Consider the following 19998-nt stretch of genomic DNA (forward strand, 5'->3'; position numbering starts at 1 on the left):
GAACCACACTTCTCATTCACTTTCTATGGGATTTGGATACCAAAATCCCAACAAAAACATCTGCTCACCCTGATTAAGTTTCTTCTTGGTGATACACTTGCGCTAGAGAAGATGATTATCAAGGCTGATTTGCGCACACGAAATGGACAAGAACGTCTTCAAGGTCTTTCGAAACTACTTGGTGTGAGCCGAAATGTGCTCAGCTATTGAAGAGCTTCCAAAAATGCTGAAGTTATCTTCGATTATCCTTTCAAATTGGTGTCCTTCTAGGAGTATATGAAAATCCCGGATTCTTGTTAATTTCATGGCAAGCTTATGTTGCTCTAGGCACTACACTGCTCATTCTTATTCACGCTCTTTTCACAGTAAAGTTGGAGGAACCATGACAGTATTAGGTATTTAGCACAAACCTAATTCACACTTCTTTCAAGTTTAGTTTAGTTTAGTTTAGTTGTAAATATGAACCTCTTAAGGAAAGAGGTTAACCGTAATGTTTTGGAATATTTACATACGAAAGGGTGCTTTGGTTAAGATATTGCTCATCTTTCTCTTCTTTTTCAAGCAAAATAGAAAATTTAGAGATATGTTGTTCATATGCACTCTTGGAATAGTAAGCAAAGCCCTGATTATAATGATTTGCATTTTGGAAATCTTCCTGTATTTGTGTGTAATTGACTAGACATCATTAGAGTTTGATTGTAGTTTCAGCACAACCCCTAGTTTCCAAGTGAAGAAACTCCTTGCACTGCCCGGAAATTTATGTAACCCCTTCGCTTGCGATGATTTCAATAACACAAACTTGAAATACTTCTTTTCTGCCCAAATGAAGATAAAACTCAAAACTTTGACATAACCTCTTTTGTCACATAAAGAACTCGAAGCACAATAATTCGGACAGGGAAAATTCACAGCCACAATGATTAAAAAAAGTGAAGGACAAAGCAATGTATTTAGGAAAAAGGACAGAAAATCGAATGGACCTCTTGAGTGGTAGACAGTAAAATTGGATTGACCAATGAATGAGTGAGAAGATGGCTCCGCGCGAGGGTTGCATGGGGACTGAGACGGTGCAATGTGGGGAACACTAAGCCTAATTCGCCCTCCTTTCGATTAAAGAAAAGCGGACATCATTACTAGGAATGTTAATTAATCAAAAGCTGTGTTATTCACTCAGGTCAACAACCTTATTAGTAGCTTTTTTAGACAGATGCACAGTGTAACCTCACGAAACAATATTAAGTTGAGCCAAAAGTCCAGTTGAACAAACATAAAGGGATGATATTTCAAATTTCAGCACCAGGCCGTTGTACTCTAAATGCATGCAATCAGAACTTCTGTAAATGCTAGGCTAAAATTCCGATGTCCAAAAAGGAGCAGTAGACGACATCCGGACTGATGTAAAAATCAAGCTTTATGCACGCTTTTAGAAGAGCATCCTTGGGAGGGATAACTATGAATGACCTTCAAGCTAGGAGAACGATTTGGGTGCGACAAAATTATCCGAGCCATGTCATTTGCGTTGGACAATTTGGAATTGTTACTATGGATCTCTATTTTGTCCAGCCAAAGTACATTCTGGAGGAGAAACTTGAGCATGGAAAGAATAGGTTCCCACGCCAGCCAATCGGCACCGGGATCAATAATCTCGACATTCTTGAGATGCATCGGTAGATCCTCCGGTTTGCAGAATTCCAAAATTCTTCTACATCCAAGTTGCGACATTCAACATTCTCCACAATGAACTTAGTCTGCAGATATAGAACATCATGACAAACGATGAGCGATACAATTGGAACAGACAAATATCCAAGTTTGACGGGATAAAGTAGCAATTGCTACATTAATAGAAATATAAATCGATAGAGAATCCCGAATGTTAACTAAAATGACAGAGGTGCAAAGACAATTGTCAATCACGAGAAGAAAAAAAAATGACAAGTTTATACGCGGCCTAGGGCTGAAATTCACAAACTATGTAAGTTCATGCAAATCTACTGTTAAAAGTGAACTGGGAGGGTTCTAATAGTTGTGTACCGCAGAACTGCGTGTGCAAGTCATTTGTATGAATAACTTCTCCAAGCTTGGTGAACTTTCGAGTATTTTCACTATACTAGGAACTCCCTCATGGTCCTCTGCGACGTGGAATGTCAAATGACGACATTCTAAGGAAGGAAGAAACACTCTCGCCTCCGTTAATGATAGCACCTGCACGTCAGTCAAGGGGGAAGAAGCAGAAACCAATCACTTTTACTTCTTCAGGCAATAAAGAAGACCAATCCAAGACGTGTCACGGTCAAGAGGTTTTTCATGCATTGAGGACCATGCAACATCGACAAAGACTAGTCCAAATCCTAATGGAGCTTCTAGAACACCTAGGGACGGGCGATATGGTAACTGCGCCATAGCAATAAATGCGGGTAGTTAGCGCGTAGGACGATACGATATCGGCCACTAGATCGATAGTCGATTAACGGATGTAATCTGAGTCCCTCTACTATATAAAGGGGTGCTCTCTCTCTCATTTTGATCATCCAAGTAATAGAAGTAATTTTCATTCTCTCCCAGAGCTTCTCTCTCTAAATTCTCTCTCTACAATCCGAGTGAGCGAGCGATTGAGAAAAGGCTTGGCCTAGGCGTTCTAACGATCCAAGGAAGCCTAAGCTGCCGCACGGGTCGTTCCCAAACTATCGACCCATGACACATGCATATAGGTCCAAGGATCTCTATAGACCAAACAAATGAGCAAACAAATAGCAAATGCTTGTCAAGAAAATTCTTTTATGGCACATCAGATTTTAATCTTATCAAAATTTGAATGTATTGCTGGATCCACAAGGGCGATAAGATGTCTATAAGTCCTAATACAAAAAAGGAAAAGCCCTCATCCAGTAAAAGTTTCACTGAATCTCTATAAAGTGATAATGTTTCATCAAATTAACAATTTATGAGCATGGCATCATCAAGTCACCAAACAAACAATAATACAATCTAACCCTAAGCAAATGGCATAGTGTGTATTGTCTATCCGCAACTTCAATCTAACAGGGCACAAAATTTAAAATTTAATTAAATAGGCCCGCACCTGAAGGCACCAGCTCCCTATCATCAATCTCGTGACGTGAAGCAGCCTCTCGAGAAGCCCCTTGACAAGATCGGCACGAGGCTTAGCATTATTGAGTCCAGAAATTATCATGCTGAAATTCAACTCAGCCTCAACTGCTTGTATTGCCCAATGGGCGCAACTTGAGAAGATGTGTCACGCCCCGCACTCCTCGGCGCGCCACATCCCTCGCAAAGGTCGATTCGTGTGCGACGTCCCAGGACTCGTCGTCGACCCAACACCCAACACAGAGATTTAAAGCACATGCGGAAGTAATTAAAACCACCCGTACAATAAAATACACATAATCCAGGATAGCCATACAACAACCAGCACGGATAAATATACACTTGTTTTGACATCGGGAAACATATACAATATTCATATACAGCCCACACTCAAAAATCAAAAGCGGGTACGTGGCTCGGCGATCAAACACTATATCTAGCCGGGGCTCCTCCCAAAACGTTTCAATACGCCTGCCATCCTCAGGGCCGGGGGTCTGAAAAATTGGTTTTCAACAACAGTGAGAATAAATCTCAGCGAGTAATTCCCTAAACCTAAATTAGGCTAAAGTGCACCTCCTGACGAGTACTAAATCAACACTCCAAGCAAATCATAATTGACTTAGGCCCTCGGGCCCAAATCCAACACTCACCTTGCCCTGCAGGTTAGGCACTTACAATTCAAGCATAAAACATAGGATCCAGTCGCAGCACATGTACACATCATTTGGTCACAACGCATGTCATGCTTATGCTCGTGCTCATACGCGTGCTCACGCCTCATCAATGCATTTTCGCACGCTTACACTCTAGCATACTTGCCATTTATCAATTTCTCCTCCGACCCGCGTTAAACGCATCAGGTCCGACCCGCGTAAAACGCATCAGGTCTATCACTATCCAACACTTCCTGGCCCGCGTAAACGCATCAGGCCCAGTGTCTCTAGCCCGCGTAAACGCATCAGGCGCAACACCGATCTCCATATACGAACCGAACCCGCGTAAACGCATCAGGTTGGCCGTCTTCCGGCAATCCGGGCATCGTCCCGCGTTAAACGCCTCAGGACGGGTTCACTACCCCGCGTAAAACGCATCAGGGTTTATTATGATCACACATTCACAAGCACCAATTTTCATCTGAACCCCGCGTTAAACGCATCAGGGCATTTTAGGTGATCACAATGCACATGTCACTCGAGCACACTTGTAAATGCACATGCCGTGCCAATGCTCGTGATGCAAACTCATGGCTATAACGTTCACATATGGGCATTCACTTGCACCGCACCACTTACTCAAATCACGATGCAATCATGCGCATTTGCACCACGCATATTCAATTTCATAAATCAACATGCCCAATCAGACAATCAATTCAAATCAGCCATGACATCAACTTGACACACAATCCATGCACAATCCACACAACCGGGATAACAAGAACCCTCGCATTCGAGGCCCGCCAAGCTATTCCATTCTTAGTCCCGCTAAACAAGCAACATGGCATCCTAAAATCAATCACAACAAGGCTCATTTAGCCAGTCAATTGATCAATGCGATCATTCCCGATAATCACACAATCAAGCCTCAAATTGATCGCGCCTTGTCCAATTAAATCCCGGTATGGACAGCCACCAAGCAGGTCATTCTAGGCCAACAAATACCCTCAAAATACTCTATTAGACTCCCCAAAGCATCACCCGAATCAGCCACCATGAGGACCAAACTAGGCGCGCACTATAATCCACAATTGAACCCGAACTTAACCGAACTCGGGCCAATTCAATCCAATACTTCCAGCCATCGCATAGCACATTACGGGCCACTAATCCTCAATTAAATTGTCACACTAAGCCCGTAAAATAGCCACAAAATCAGCCACCATACGGTCCACAAATTTCATCCGCCAAGTCCACAATTTCGCCCAAATCAAGGCATCTATGCTTCGCCACATCACAGCACTCTATAGACCACTAAACCTCGATTAAATCATCACTCTCGGTCACCAAATGTGCCACAAAATCAGTCCCTAACAGCCACCGTTTGGATCACGAGTTTCTCCCGCCAAATCCACAAATTCGATCCGAATCGAAGCACCCAAGCTCAGCCGACTCACAGCACAATACGGGACTCTAAATCTCAATTAAATCATCACGACTCACCACCAAAACAGCCACGATAACAGCCCCTAACAGCCTCCACCGTTTAACCCCTAAATTAACCTAATTAACCCCTAAAACCCGTCTAGAAATGCAAATTGTCCTAATTAGGGCTTAGGGTCAAACTCACCGGATGTCCTAAGCTTCAAACCGAGCTGAACACGTGGTAATGGCGGCTGGACAGCGGCGGTCCTTCGCCGGAACAGTAACGGCGGCGGCGGCTCCGGCGAACGGCGCGAGCGACGGCGACGGTTTAAGCTAATCCACGGCCTAGAGAGGGAGAGAGAGGGGCACGGTCAGAGATAGAGAGGGAAATGGAACGGCTGGACGGCCGGGCGAGGCGACGGATCCGCGCCGGAACAGTGACGGCGGCGGCGGAGCTCCTCCGGCTCAAGGCCTCTCACGGCCAAACCGAGAGAGAGAGAGAGAAAGGGGAGGGAAGGGGGCTTGCCGGTTGTTTGTGGTGGAACACGGCGGCGACCGGGCAGACGGAGGCGGCGACGGCGCGACGCAGGGGCCGGCCGGCGAGCCGGCGAACAGCGGCGGTCGGCGCGAAATCAAGCGGGCGAGCTCGGCTGCTGCGCGCGAGTGGGAGGAGAAGGCGACGGTCGGGCGGCGGTTGGCGGAGGGTGCGACGGCGGCCGAGCTTGCTGGCGGCGGCGACTGGTGGAGCGGCGACGAGCCGAGCTCGTGCGCTCGGGAGGGGAGGAAGCAGCGTCGAGCGGAGCTGCCGCGCGGCGCGGCGGCGCGACGCCGGTGCGAGGAGGACGGCGGCGTCGGCGACTGGTAGGGTGGCGTCGGGCGGAGCTGGATGGGCGGTCGAGCAGCAGCCGGTGAGCAGAGCAGGAACGAAGCAGAACCAGGCGAGTTCGGGGAAGGAAGAAGGAAGAAGAAGAAGAGAAAGAAAGAAGAAAAGAAAAAGAAAGAAGGAAAAGAAACGAAGAGAGAGAGAGAGCAGGTGGGAGTGGGTGAGCTGAGGGGACGTGGGCAGGGGGAGACGTGCACGGAGAGGACATGCGCAGCAGAGGAGAGAGAGAGAGAGAGGGGGAGAGAGAATAAAAGAAAATATTTGAACATTCAAATATTAATCGCGATCCGATGGCCCAAATTAAAAACCGAAAGTGGCCTACGGGTCCAAAATAAGCCTCGCACATAAAAAGGGACAAAGGCCAAATTAATTAGACCAAATCATAACGAGGGAGGTCTACTAGTCCAAATTCGCACGTGGTCAAAAACTCCCATTTTTCCATCATTCCTGACAATCTCAACGTTGGCTACCATAATATTGACACCGTCCAATTTATTTTGTCCCGAAACTCCCGGAAATCGACTGCCAAGTTCGGGATCCAAATAACGGCCAAATTTGATCGAGTGCGATTCTAGCGAAATCTCTAATTTAAAATGATAACCGGGAGTGATCAGTTCCCGGGCGAGATTTTACTATAAGCACACTGACAAATTACGCGTTTTATAAATCCCAAAAATGGGCCGAAATTCGGGATGTCACAAGATGAGGCACCCTAATATTCAAGATCGAACCATCCCTAGGAAGTAAAGTGGGAGAGTTAATGACCAACTCTCTTAAACCTCTAGATTCAACACTCATCAGCTTCGAGCCTTGGTACCCTTTCAGCTCAAGAAATTCTAAAACAGGACAGTCACTCAAAAGTCTCTTCAACACAGGATTGAACAACCAAGCATATCCAATACAGTATCTTTAGCGAAGACCAATTCACGACGTCCATAAGCCAAAGATTGCATCGAGACAATTGCAAACTCACCAACGTAGTGAGTTGGAAGAAGTATGGCAGCAACACATAAGCCACCAACCACTAGCTATGCAGGTTCAATGATAACGGTTGAATCCAAGAAGGGGTGATAAGCAGCATCAAAGACAAACCTCATCACCTCAGCTGTGGTGCAGCGTGATAGCACCGAGTTGACGAAATGGATGAAGTTGTCCAACTACGAAATACAGTCCTTGGGAAAAGAGAGAGTGATATGTGGACTAGAGGTCCAAGTGGAACACCATGCTTGGACAGAACGCTGGTTTTGACGGCGTCTTCTGTGGTCAAGAAGGAGATGATATAATGGATTAAGGCATCGGGCAATGAGCTAATGTAGTCCACCGAGTTTCGGGTTTCATCTCGACCGGAAGGAGGAGAAGATTGTGGATGTTTCCCTGGGCCAGCCACATATGGAGAAACTCTTCAAAAATTTTCCTTTTGCCTGCTGACGAAGATAAACAGAGGATTATACACAAACCCAAAAAACTTTTCTTCGAGAATCAAAGAAAAAAGAAAGTATGAAGAGCAAACCAAGAGAGGGCTCGTGAAGGGTAGAGCCAAAAACCCAAGCTTGAGGCTACTTACGGGACGGAGGTAGTTGGAGAGTGTGGAATGGAAGAGCGAGAGAGATAAGCATTTGCAGAGAAAATTTGGAGACTCTTCAAAATTTTGCCGTTTGCTTGCTGACGAAGATGAACAGAGGATTACATACAAACCCAAAAAACTTATCTTCAAGAATCAAAGAAAAAAAAATGAAGAGCAAACCGAGAGAGGGCTTGTGAAGGGTAGAGCTGAAAACCTTGAAGAAAGCTTAAGGCTATTAAGGTGACGGAGGTTGAAGAGTGTGGAATGGGAGAGAGAGAGAGAGAAGGGGGGTGGTGGTTATGTTTGTTTGATGGTGGTGGTTATGTTTATTTGATTAACAGGTCATTTCAATTTTGAATTTCTTTTCTAACAAACTTCGAAAATTCAAACTTTAGAACATGCATGCAATGTGCAAAATTAAAAGTTAATCTCATCAATTTTAATAGAGATATATTTTTTGCTATGTAAATTTCATATTAATTTTTTGTATATTATTTGACTCTACCACTTACGCGATTAATTAAAAATAATAATATATACTCTCTTCATCTTCTTTTCCATTAGAGCAATAACTAATTACAAGAAACTAAATATCGTGATAGTAGTTATATTAATATATTATGTACTTTTTACTCTACTAATAGTAACTTGAAACTTTTTTTTTAACAATAAAGTCTTAAACCTTTTGTATTTGTGCAAATTCAATCTATCCAGTTAATTTTAGCAGGCCAGCGCTGATGTGGACGATGGCCGGCGTTGGCTGTTCGGCCAACGTTGACATGAAATGGGCATGTGGTCAGTTTGTAAGTGTTAGGGGAAATCTCATCCTTTGAGCTAGCTTTTGGGATGAGAGAGGTCCAAGACCACCTAACAAAGATTACAAATTTATAATCCCTAGTAGGGGAAAAAACATGAAGTAAGGCATTACTCAATGGGTTCCAAATCCCAAGCCCAAGAGTTATCTGCCTCTCAAAAGTTTAGATAAGAGGGGCGTGGACTACGTCAACTTGAAAGTGTTGAGTGTGATAGTGAGATTAAAGAGTAACTTTAGCTACTCGAATTTAGATATATACGTAAAATTAAATTGATTTACTAAGTGATGTAAATGAATTTGTACCAGACAAAAGCAAGTTCTCTCGACCCACTCGAGACATATTCTTCCTTCTATTCGAATTAACCTGATTGCAGTGGTGCGCAGAGACGTGATAATACGATGAGATGACTTACACACTCTGAGAGATTCGAAGATTTAAAGTTGTTGAAAAACGTAGTTGAAGTTTGCTATAATAATTATTGGAGAGAATTTAGTTTTGTTATGCACCTAATAGAAATTTGAATGACTTGGCATATGTGGGTCGCTTTAACCTTAGTCTATATCAATATCTCTAAACCCAAGAATATATAGCTATGTTAACCTACAGATTAAAATTTTTATTTGCTTATAAATATTATAATTGTACAGCATGCACACTTTAATTTTCTTCAAATATGAAATTCCTATGGTATTGGCGGGTAAAATTCGCAGAAAAGTTCTTCAAAATGTTTTAAATTCGATTAATAGTTTAGATTTTGATGAGAATAAGAAAGTTGCATTTTAATTGGTTTTGATCCAAAAACAGAGCACGATGTTTATGCTTTCTTTAGCATTTGAATTTTGATTTCAATTGCATAAGGAGCACCTCAAATTTTTCTACAAATGTAGATACCGACACTCGAAATGATCTAAGATCAGGAATACTTTCATAATTTTTGTAGAAGATAAGAAAATTATTTTATGTCAACAGGAAAATAAAAAGAAGAAGAAGAAGAATGGTTTTCTTAGAGTCAAACAAAGTCCGGCTTTCATGGGAAAGTTCCTCTTGTACAAAAATTCCGTCGTTGAAAGAACTCTGCCAAAGTCGGCTCTCAATTCCTCTTTTGCTATGTCCCCATCGTATTCCCACACGCACTCCGGTCCAAATGCAACAGCGACCACAGTGTTCCCCTCGTGGTTCGTGCCTGGAAAGCAGAGCATAGCTATAAAAAATCCTAAATTAAACCTGTCCTAATATTCTGACCCAAAAAAAAAAAACCGATCGTAATATAAACGTCTTACTTATTTTTTTCCAAAATCCCTAAATTTGTACTGTTGTGATAAAAATGAAAACATAAATTTCATCTAATGTGACACCCATATCTCAAACTTTTTCTTTATCACAAGTACCTCAATTTATAATAACGAGACTAATATGGGATACGTGTGATTAAGGGCGAGCAACTAGACCAGTTCAATTCGGGCATTGGCCTTATCAGGTTTAGTCTCTGATTTAGGGCCTTAACGGGGTATAACCAAGACAACCAATTTTATATCGGGGCCCAATTGGTTTTGTTGAGCAATTAACGGGAAAATTTTCTAAACAATTCAATCCTGAACTTTTAATTTTGCCAACTGAGTTTAAACATTTCCCTTTTTGCCAATTGAGTCTATTCGCCAATTTTGGTCGGAAATCTCTTACGTGGACGATAGTTAGAGCTGTCAAAATGGGTCTTAAACCCATATATGACCCATTTAAAAATAAATGGGTCATATATGGGCCACTTTAATTTTAAAGAGTCAACCTTAAATGGGTTTTAAATTTTAAAGCTTAAAGATAAATGGGTCTAAATGGGTCATATATGGGCCACTTTAATTTTAAAGAGTCAACCTTAAATGAGTTTTAAATTTTAAAGCTTAAAGATAAATGGGTCTAAATGAGTTGAGTTTGGAACCCATGTCTAACTCACCCACTAGACCCATCCACACACTCTCTCCCTCTTTATAAAAATGTTTTAAAAAAATCGAAATTTAATTATTTTTTATTTTTTCTCTGTTTCTTTTATTTTTTCTTTTTTCTTTTCTCTTCTTTCTTTTTCTTTTTTTTTTATTTCGGCCAGTGGTCGGCCACGGCGACCGGCCACCGGGGCGAGACGACCTCGCCGGATCTGGCGAGGTGGAGCCTTGCCCGAGGCTGGCGAGACTCGAGCTTGCTGGCCTCAGGCGAGCTTGACCTCGCCGGATTTGGCGAGGTGGAGCCTCGCCCGAGGCTGGCAAGGCTCGGCTCGCCGGAATCGGGCGAGCTGGAGCCTCGCCTAAGGCTGGCGAGGCCTCGGCCTCGCTAGATCGGCGAGAACGAGCTTTGCCGGTCTCCGGCGAGCTCGTCCTCGCCTGTGGTCGGTCGCCGGCCACGGCGGCCGGCGATCGGCCAAAAATAAAGGAAAAAGAAAAAAAATTAAAAATTCGATTTAAAAAATAAAATATTAATATTAATATTATTAAAATGAATGCACAAAGTAAAATCAAATCATATTTTATATACTAAATATCGAAAAATATTTTCTAGTTTATTTTCAGGTTTTAGCCAAACGTCAGAAATATTTTTATTTTCTTGGATAATGACTTTATGGAAAATATTTTCTAGAAATGTCGCATTTTTCGTAAAACAAACAGAACCTCAATTTTAAAAAAAATTATAAAATTTTTTCACTAGCTTTGTATTGCATAAAATGTTTTAGCAGTATAATTTTAAAAAAAATCATAAGAAACAAGTATTTCTAGATTATGTTAAATATAAAAGTGTTTTAGCAATATGTGTCGGGTTGGATATGGATTGGGTATGGGTCGGGTCGGGTATGGGTCAGGATATTTACACTATGAATAAATGGGTCATAAACGGGTTAATGCGTCAATTTAGGTCGGACCATTTATGACCCAACCCAAACCCGACCCGACCCACCCGTTTAACAGGTCTAACGACAGTCGTCCTATGCGGCACGGTCGATGCTAATGTGGACAATTTTAATATATTTTCGATTTTTCTTCGTTTTCCTTTTTTTTTTTTTCTCTTTTCTTATTTATTACACCTCTAGTTGGCGAAGTTGCCGGCCACGGGCGAGGGCGTTGGGCCTCGCCTGGTCTAGACGAGGGGGTCAGCAGGTGAGGGCTGCAACCCCCTCGCCGACCAAATGGCGAGGGCCATGACGCCCTTGCCTAGACTAGGCGAGGGCCGCTGGCCATCGCCTGTGGCCGACGAACATGATGTGAAAAAAAAAAATTAATAACAATTCAAAAATATAATATAATATTATAAAAAATTATCCACATCAGCCGTGCCCATGTTACGTAGGACGTCCAACATTGACGTCAGCAATTTTTGGCCAAAATTGATCAAATGGACTCAATTGACAAAACGTGAAAATGTTTATGACTCAATTGATAAAATTAAAAAGGTTTAGGAATGAATTGACAAAAGTGCAATAGATTGAAGACTTTTTTGATAATTTTTTCTGTAATTAATGCCATCATAATGGCCACTTTCTCTTCCACTGCTAATTATCCGCAATAAACAAAACATCTTTCAATGGTAATGTTGAAAATCAATGTCTGTATGGGACCGACCTTTCTTTATATACTGTGAATCCGTAGCTGGGGTTGGCATGCTGCGAAGGCATTTCGTCCTTTCCTGTTCACCAACTATTTTCTCCAGAATGGGTCTTCTTCTTACGTTATTTAATTGTGAAATGGAGAAGCTAGTATTCTGCCGTGATTGTCTCACAACTTCACTGAGATTTACTGTATTTGCTCAATTTGTGAGTATCCTTGGTCATATCTGATTGCGTCAATTGATAATGTTTTGGTTATGTGATAAAATGAAACCCATAAAAATAAAAAAAATACCAGCCGGTTCCAAGTTTAACGGGTTGGGTTCTTGATTCCAAAAATTAGAAACCAATATGATTTGGGACTTGCCCATCCTGGAACTAGTCACCTTTATTTATGACGTAAAAAGAATTTTTTGGGTGTTAGTGCTACAATGGGCACAATTTAGAATTTTCGGCGACATAGTAAAAAGTTTAGAATTTTGGTGGTATTAACCATTGAGGAAAATTTCTTGTATACACTCGAGATATTTGAGTCCACTCCATCTTAGCCATTGAATAATATGAGCTTTACATAAATATCACGGGTTAATTCTAAAAAAAAGCGCAAACTTTATATTGAGTAACAATTTTGGCCCGAACTTTCTTTTATCTCCTAAAAAATCATCAACTTTAACTTAAATCTCAAATTTGACCCAAACAATTTGACAATTTCACATCATGGATGTCGGATTTGGGATTCGAGTAAAAGTTTGTGCTTTTATTGAGACAAAAAGAAATTTGTGCCAGAATTGTCTCAAGATAAAGTTATTTTTTTTTTTTGAAATTAGGCCTAAAAATCACATGATCTGATGATTGAGACGTAGTGAGCTTAGGTGCACAAAATATTCACACTTCTTTTCACTTTTTACTGCTGCGGCAGGCTGGAATACGAAGAAAGCAAAATCCTCTCCTTTTCTTTATTTACTTTCCTCGACAAAGACTTTTTACTTCCACAAATAGATAAATATATATTTATAGAATATGCGGGTCCCTTAGATATAATTGTGAGCCCCGTCATTGGAAACCATCGATTACTTTGTCAAATTAACCCTAATCCAAATAGAAAAGTGGATTTCGCACGCGAGCTTAAACCCGAGACTTAATTCAACGAACCTTGTATACGAAACTTAGTCCGTCACATCACGTGAGCACAATAAGAAAGATGAAGCGAAGTAAAATCTTATTTACCCTGTAACGCGGTGCATGATCTATTAGTGAATTATTGAAGCCATCATCTTTGCCTACCAAATTGCTCAGGAGAGGAACTTTAAAGGCGATTTCAATAATCATAGCACTGGCTCAACGTTTGTATCTTTCTCGAACTCCAGCATGGACTGAACATGAGGTTGGTTGCCCAACATGAGGTTGGTCGACCAACTCGACAAACGTCGGAATCTTTTTTCCAAGTCAAATCTGGTGATCTCCGAATATATTACTAGTTTCTCAACTCAGCAGGGGGACTCCTGTCTTTGTTTCCATTGTTTACGGATGACAACTTGACTATAAAGAAACTTCGACTACCAGAAACTATTCAAAGAAAAGATATATCAGAAGAAAGGAATATGAGTTATCAGTTCATTTGGTTCCAATGATATAATAATGGGAATGTCAATGTAATAAAGTTTTAATAACTATCACGCAGTTTGGCTTGAATAATGTAATGTGATTTACACTGTTTGGTTTTGTGGGGTCCAGGCGCTGTGTTTAGGGGTCCTGGATCCGATACTCGGGCTCCGAGTCCGGTCTTCAATGTTTTGAGCTTGAGCACCGAAGTACGAGGGTCATAACTTGTGATCCTGAGTATGGTCTCGAGATCCTGGCTCCCTAGTTTGCCAAGTGGGGCGCGAATGTTATGTCTACTATTACTAGGGTTTACGGTCTTTATCACCCTAGTTGCCAAATGCGACGGAGCACGATGGTAGTAACGGTTGAGGGGTTTGACACTAGAGTTTGGGTATCTGAAATGATTAGGGTCTCTTGACTGATTTGTTTGGCACTAGAGTTTCTTTTTTTGAAATGACAGCAGTTTGGTCTTTTTGATTGCGCTGTTTTGTGTTCAGATCCAAAAGTATGCGAAGCGAATTTTTGGTCGGTGCAACAAAGGAGGAAACAGACCTAATAACAGAGAAGCATACTAGGTAATTCAAGCATGTCTCGGATTGCAACAGCTTGTAAAATGCAGCTGCAAGTTCTGCAACATTTCTTGGGGTGGGTCTTCCATAACTTGGTAGATTTCCTCATAGAAGGCGTCCTTTCTTCCTCATGATATCAGCACGTTGATTTGCTTCTCTGAACATGTGCTCCATCCTATGTTGGGGAAGATCTCCTGAGGAGAGACTCTGCATTCAAGGAACAAAGGTCGTCAATCGACATCATTTGGACCAGTGTTGGAGCATGCTTTCTGGTATTTTTATGCTTAAAAAACGGGGGACCGTTGACTTGTGGCACTTGATAGCCTTATTGACGCGCGCGGTTTCGATCTCTCCTAGGAGGAGATATGTACGGTAGAGATGTTCCATACACTCCTGAAAAACGAGATGAAAACGATGGAACTCCCATGTCGCCGGGTCCCACGAGTTGCTTTCTGCTGGAAAACCAGTCTGGACAATTATTCAGCAACCTCGCTTTGAATTGTGAAGGACGACGGCACCTCTATCGCCCTCTTCTTTGTCCTCATCTTGGACTGCTTCACATAAACAATTTTAAGTCGACGCCTCCTCCGCGTCCATCATGGGGTTCCACCCATCCCTTCTGTAGTTTTTGTTGGCTATGGCCCTCTCTGCACGTCGGGTCAACTAAAAAACCCGGAAAAAGAAGAGACAGGTTTCAACTTTCGATTCAATGCACGTTTTTGGTGTTGATTCTAATTCCAAGAAAGTCGTCAACCTCGGGTCATAAACCGCAACACCTAACGTGGGTCGCCATTAAAACTCCCTCTCTCAACCTGGAAAGTTTTCACTTGTGTACTTGATTCTTCCCCTCACCCTGAAAAGTTTCCACTTGTGTTCCTGATTCTCCCTCTCTCCGGAGCAATGCTTGGGGCATTTGTCAATGGTGGAACGCCCTTCACCGGCCGAAACAGAGCAAGTTTCTTCCTATTCTCCTTGTTTTTTGTGTCGTCGTCTCTGTTTTCGAGTTCACGTGCAGCAAATTCGATCTCGCGAGGGCAGTTTGTCATAGATGGCGAGACTCTGATTTCTTCTTCTGGGAATTTCGAACTGGGGTTCTTTAACCCTGCGAATTCGTCTCTTAGACATGTTGGTATTTGGTACCACAAGATAAGTGTTAAAACAGTCGTGTGGGTCGCGAACAGAGATAGCCCTGTTTCTGATGAATCTGGAGTTTTGACAGTTTCAAGTGATGGAAATTTGATGGTTTTAGATGGGCATAATCGCACAGTTTGGTCTAGTGGCATTAATTCTTCCTCTGTGCCCACCAACTCAACAGCTATTTTGATGGATACTGGAAATCTTGTTCTTTTGGCCAGTGCAGATGCTGACTCTGTTAGTGCTGATGGTGATATTACCAATTCATATTGGCAAAGCTTCGAACACCCGACAGACACATACTTGCCCGGCATGAGAGTGAGGGTGAATTCTGCGGCTGGAGGGAACCGTGCCTTCAGGTCGTGGAAATCGTCGGATGACCCTTCCCCTGGGAATTTCTCTATGGGCATCGATCCCCGGTTGCCGCTACAGATAGTGATCTGGGGCCAGTCAGGCCGGGAATGGAGGAGCGGGCATTGGAATGGGCTGATTTTCACCGGCGTGCCAAATATGACCCGCAATTATCTGTATGGGTTCAGGTTCTTGAGTGAGGCAGACGGAAGCACGTACTTTACGTACATGCCATTAAATAGCTCCAGTCTCTTGATGTTCCGTATACTTTGGAATGGGACGGAGGAGCAGTTAGGCTGGGATGAGACTATTAATGAGTGGACTGTGCTGCAAGAACAGCCTGCTAAGGAATGTGACCTCTATAATAAGTGTGGAAATTTTGCGATCTGTAATGAAACGGACTCTCCCAAATGTAGTTGCATGGAAGGGTTCAGTCCGAAGTCACCGGATCAATGGAACAGGGGTGACTGGTCCGCAGGTTGTGCTCGGAAGACCCAATTACAGTGTCGGGACAACAGCAGCATTTCGGTGGGAGATGGCGGCAGGATGGACAGCTTTTCGAAATTGGACCGCATGAAGTTGCCAGATTTCGCGGATTTAGTTCAAGACATTAGCAGGGAAGAGTGTGAGGCGAAGTGTCTGGAGAATTGTTCGTGCAATGCTTATGCTTTTGGAGTAATGGGGTGCATGCTGTGGAGTGAGGATTTGATCGATGTGCAGCAATTTGCCATGGGTGGACTGACCCTCCAAATTCGTCTCGCCAATTCTGAATTAGGTATGATCTCTTTTCTGTATTTCCCTTTGCAATTTAAAAATTGGATGATCTTCTCCCATGTTTCCTATTCCTTGTGATCTTCTTTAGTGTGATAAAGGCCAACCCCGATTGTGTGACTCAGCCAAAAAAAGCACCGAGATTCTCATATATAGAATTAGGTTAATGAAGGTCAGGGATTATAACAATTAGTATAACTGAATAACATGAATCTAGCCTTGTGTAGTATCAGAAAGGAATGAAATTAATCACTGTCAACAGAGATCACCATAAGATGTTTCCAGTCTCAAATAAAAACTCCGGCATAACCAGGTGTTTTCAAGCTTATATGAAGGTGAAGTATCAGAACATTGCGCATGAAAAGGTCCTATTCATCAGCATATCATGATTTTTTATATGGCTTAGCCGAGATCACTTTTGTCTGACCTGCCTGCGACAAGAAGTCGTGACCTGCCTGCGAATAGACAATACATCTATTGTCAGAGTTTATCTGTGCTAATTACTTTGGATATTTTGTTGAATACTTGAACTCTTTGCAACTAGTGATGAACCGTATAACGTAATTTCTTTCTCTTATCTATGAATAGGAACAAAGAGCAAACTATCGAACCTGTTCATAATAATTACTGTCTTGGTTGGAGCGTTTGTTCTCGGTGTAGCAGTATGGTTGTTGTGGAGGTTCAAGGACAATTTCAAAGGTGAGAATTTATCCTGTGGAGTGAATGATTTGTTGGTCCTTTTTTTCTTATTTACATGCTAGTGAATTTTAAATACAGGATTCTCGATTTTCTATTGGAAGAACAAGGAACTTCCCTTGTTTGATGATTTTGTTAAGAACGAAGAGCTATCTGCTGAATTATCCAGAGCAGATGGTCTTGGTAGAGATGCTAAGCAAGTAGGAGGAACTGATATACCAGTGTTCAACTTCAGTTCCATAGAAGCTGCGATGAACTTCTTTTCTGAAGGAAACAAGCTTGGACTGGGAGGATTTGGTCCTGTTTACAAGGTACGGCTAAATGATCACCTGTTGTAGATTTTAGATGTCATAGAGGCCTAATTAATTGTGTACGCTCTGAACCTGCAGGGAAAGCTTTTTGAAGGACAAGAAATAGCCGTTAAGAGGCTTTCGAGGAAGTCGAGCCAATGGCTTGAGGAATTTAAGAATGAGGTTATGTTAATTGCGAAATTACAACACAGAAATCTCGTGAGACTCCTTGGATTCTGCGTTCAAGGGGAAGATAAGATGCTCGTTTACGAGTACATGCCCAACAGGAGCTTGGATTGTTTTATTTTTGGTAAGATGAGTCAAAACATCTGAATTTGGTCTTTTGCATTCCATGAATGAATTGTCATGAAATTTATTCATGTGTTTTTTCTTTACTTTTCAAAATTTGACGCAGATTCAGTGAAGCGAGCGCAGCTGGACTGGAAGAAACGTTTTGAGATCATTGAAGGGATAGCACGAGGCCTCCTCTATCTCCATCGAGACTCTAGACTAAGGATTATCCATCGCGATCTAAAAGCCAGTAACATTTTGTTGGACGAAGAAATGAACCCGAAAATATCGGACTTTGGCATGGCGAGAATTTTCGGTACGAACGAAAACGAAGCGAGTACCAATCGAGTGGTTGGCACATAGTAAGTTGAATTTCTTCCTAGTGAGAAATATAAAGTGCATATCTGACTCCAAATGTTTGATCAGTGTGGAGTGGACTGATTCATCTGTCAATTTAAATTGTAGTGGTTACATGTCTCCAGAGTATGCAATGGAAGGTGTATTTTCGGTCAAATCCGATGTGTACAGCTTTGGGGTATTGTTACTGGAGATCGTTAGCGGCAAGAAAAACCTTGGCTTTCGCACGCCGGAACAATCTAATCTAATCCGCCATGTGAGTTCATTTTTATTTGCATTCGAGCTACTAGGCACCAAAACTCTCATTCTCGAAGATGTTTGCATCTGCTCAGATTGTTTTATTAAAAACTGGCCTTGATTAGGGTTGTCTCAGTCTGGTTTCCTTTTCTCCATTTTTTGTAGCTTAGAAACAGTCATTCACATCAAAAAGTATATGATATCAACAGATGTTATCGCACTTTAGGACAAGATACATTAGAACTCGCTATTCGTTTGTTTACATCTAAGGGGTTATTTGAACTGTTTTTCACACAAGTTCACTACGATTTCAGGCTTGGCATCATTGGAATGATGGGAAGGGGATGGAACTTATTGATCCCTGTATCAGGGACGCATGCTCTACGGATGAGGTGTTGCGATGCATGCAAGTCGGACTGTTGTGTGTGCAGGACTCCGCCGTAGATAGACCAGCCATGCCTTCTGTTGTGCTGCTATTAGAAAGCGAAACAGTGGATCTTCCCTTCCCGAAACTACCCAGGTCAACCTCGATCACGGGCTCCATAGATACTTCTTCTTTGTATGAAAGCCAAGAGATTGAGTCCTCGAATGGCGTAACAGTTCGCTCGGTGGATGGTAGATAGGGCCAATGTCATTCGTTCGTGTCGATTCGTCTGTTTGTTCTTGTGATCGTTACAATAAGAGAAGTGTCCTTAGAAGTGTGCGGATGTATTGTTGTCAAAAGGGCGCACGTGAAATAGAAAAATCACAACTTGATTCCCTTGGTCTTGTTATGAAAGTGTTTTCATTGCTTTTTAAACTGTAGTATCGCGTTTGATTGCATTTAGGACTAGCATTTCAGGTAAAAGTTGTTGCCGTGTGACCTCGTGGAAATAGTTTTCTTGCAAAAATTGCAAGGTGAGGCTGCGGACATTAGACCTGAAGTGGTCGGAACTGTCCCATCTTCCCACGCATAGCGGAAGCTCCATGCACTGGCTGCCCGTTTTATTCCACGCTTTTTGCAGTTTCCTATGCCTGAAGTGAGAATTCATCTTTTTGGGACGGTTCAATTTTTGGAGACAAAGTCGACCTTGCTTAACTAGGGCAAACAGTTCAAACTTTTAATACAAATCAATGCCTACATAAATCTACCAGAGCCGGAGGTCTCAAGTAACTCGGCTTAGGGTAAGGTTTAGCTGTAGGCAGCAGCAGCGATAACATGCATCTGTTGGCCGCCGCCGCGAGACTCCCGCCAAGAAGCTCATGATATAAAGTTAAATGGGGCCAGACTGAAGATGCCCTTCAACATAGTTCTGTTCCTATCGTCAGTTTCTATTTCGTTTTAGACTGGTGGCAGGTGTATCTTTCACGTCTTTCAAAAAACTAGCGACACTAAAAGAACAGCGCGAACCTGATCGACACCTCGAAGCTTTAAGACAACTGAAGAAAACTACAGTTGAAAGAGTGACAACAAGCACCAGGGGTAAAATGAAATGTTTGGTCAGATGTAAAAAAGTCCAGATAACATGCATATTATAAAATGCTGACGGCAGAAATTGGAGCCTAAAGGACGTATCAGAAATTGTTACCTCGATAGACTGCAGCTCTGGTGATCTAGCAAGCAAAGACCGAATATACAATATCCTGGCCTCTGAGACAAGCACGGTGTCCAAAACTCTCCACAGTT

General features: G+C 42.3%; 1 protein-coding gene and 1 pseudogene across 1 annotated transcript; one reads left to right on the top strand and one right to left on the bottom strand.

Moving 5' to 3' along the window:
- Positions 1–1404: 1404 nt before the first annotated feature.
- Positions 1405–9650, bottom strand: LOC130139232 (putative F-box/LRR-repeat protein At3g18150; annotated as a pseudogene).
- Positions 9651–14785: 5135 nt separating this feature from the next.
- Positions 14786–19096, top strand: LOC115663528 (G-type lectin S-receptor-like serine/threonine-protein kinase B120). Its single transcript, XM_056315758.1, has 7 exons — positions 14786–16465; positions 17050–17160; positions 17239–17468; positions 17547–17757; positions 17863–18100; positions 18204–18351; positions 18647–19096. The coding sequence occupies exons 1-7, from the start codon at positions 15106–15108 to the stop codon at positions 18953–18955; spliced, it is 2607 nt and encodes an 868-aa protein (XP_056171733.1). The 5' UTR covers positions 14786–15105; the 3' UTR covers positions 18956–19096.
- The last annotated feature ends 902 nt before the right edge of the window (positions 19097–19998 follow it).

This window comes from Syzygium oleosum, unplaced genomic scaffold (genome assembly GCF_021117445.2).
Source record: "Syzygium oleosum isolate NSW1041296 unplaced genomic scaffold, Sole_v2.1 Sole_v2.11, whole genome shotgun sequence".
Taxonomy (NCBI): Eukaryota; Viridiplantae; Streptophyta; class Magnoliopsida; order Myrtales; family Myrtaceae; genus Syzygium; species Syzygium oleosum.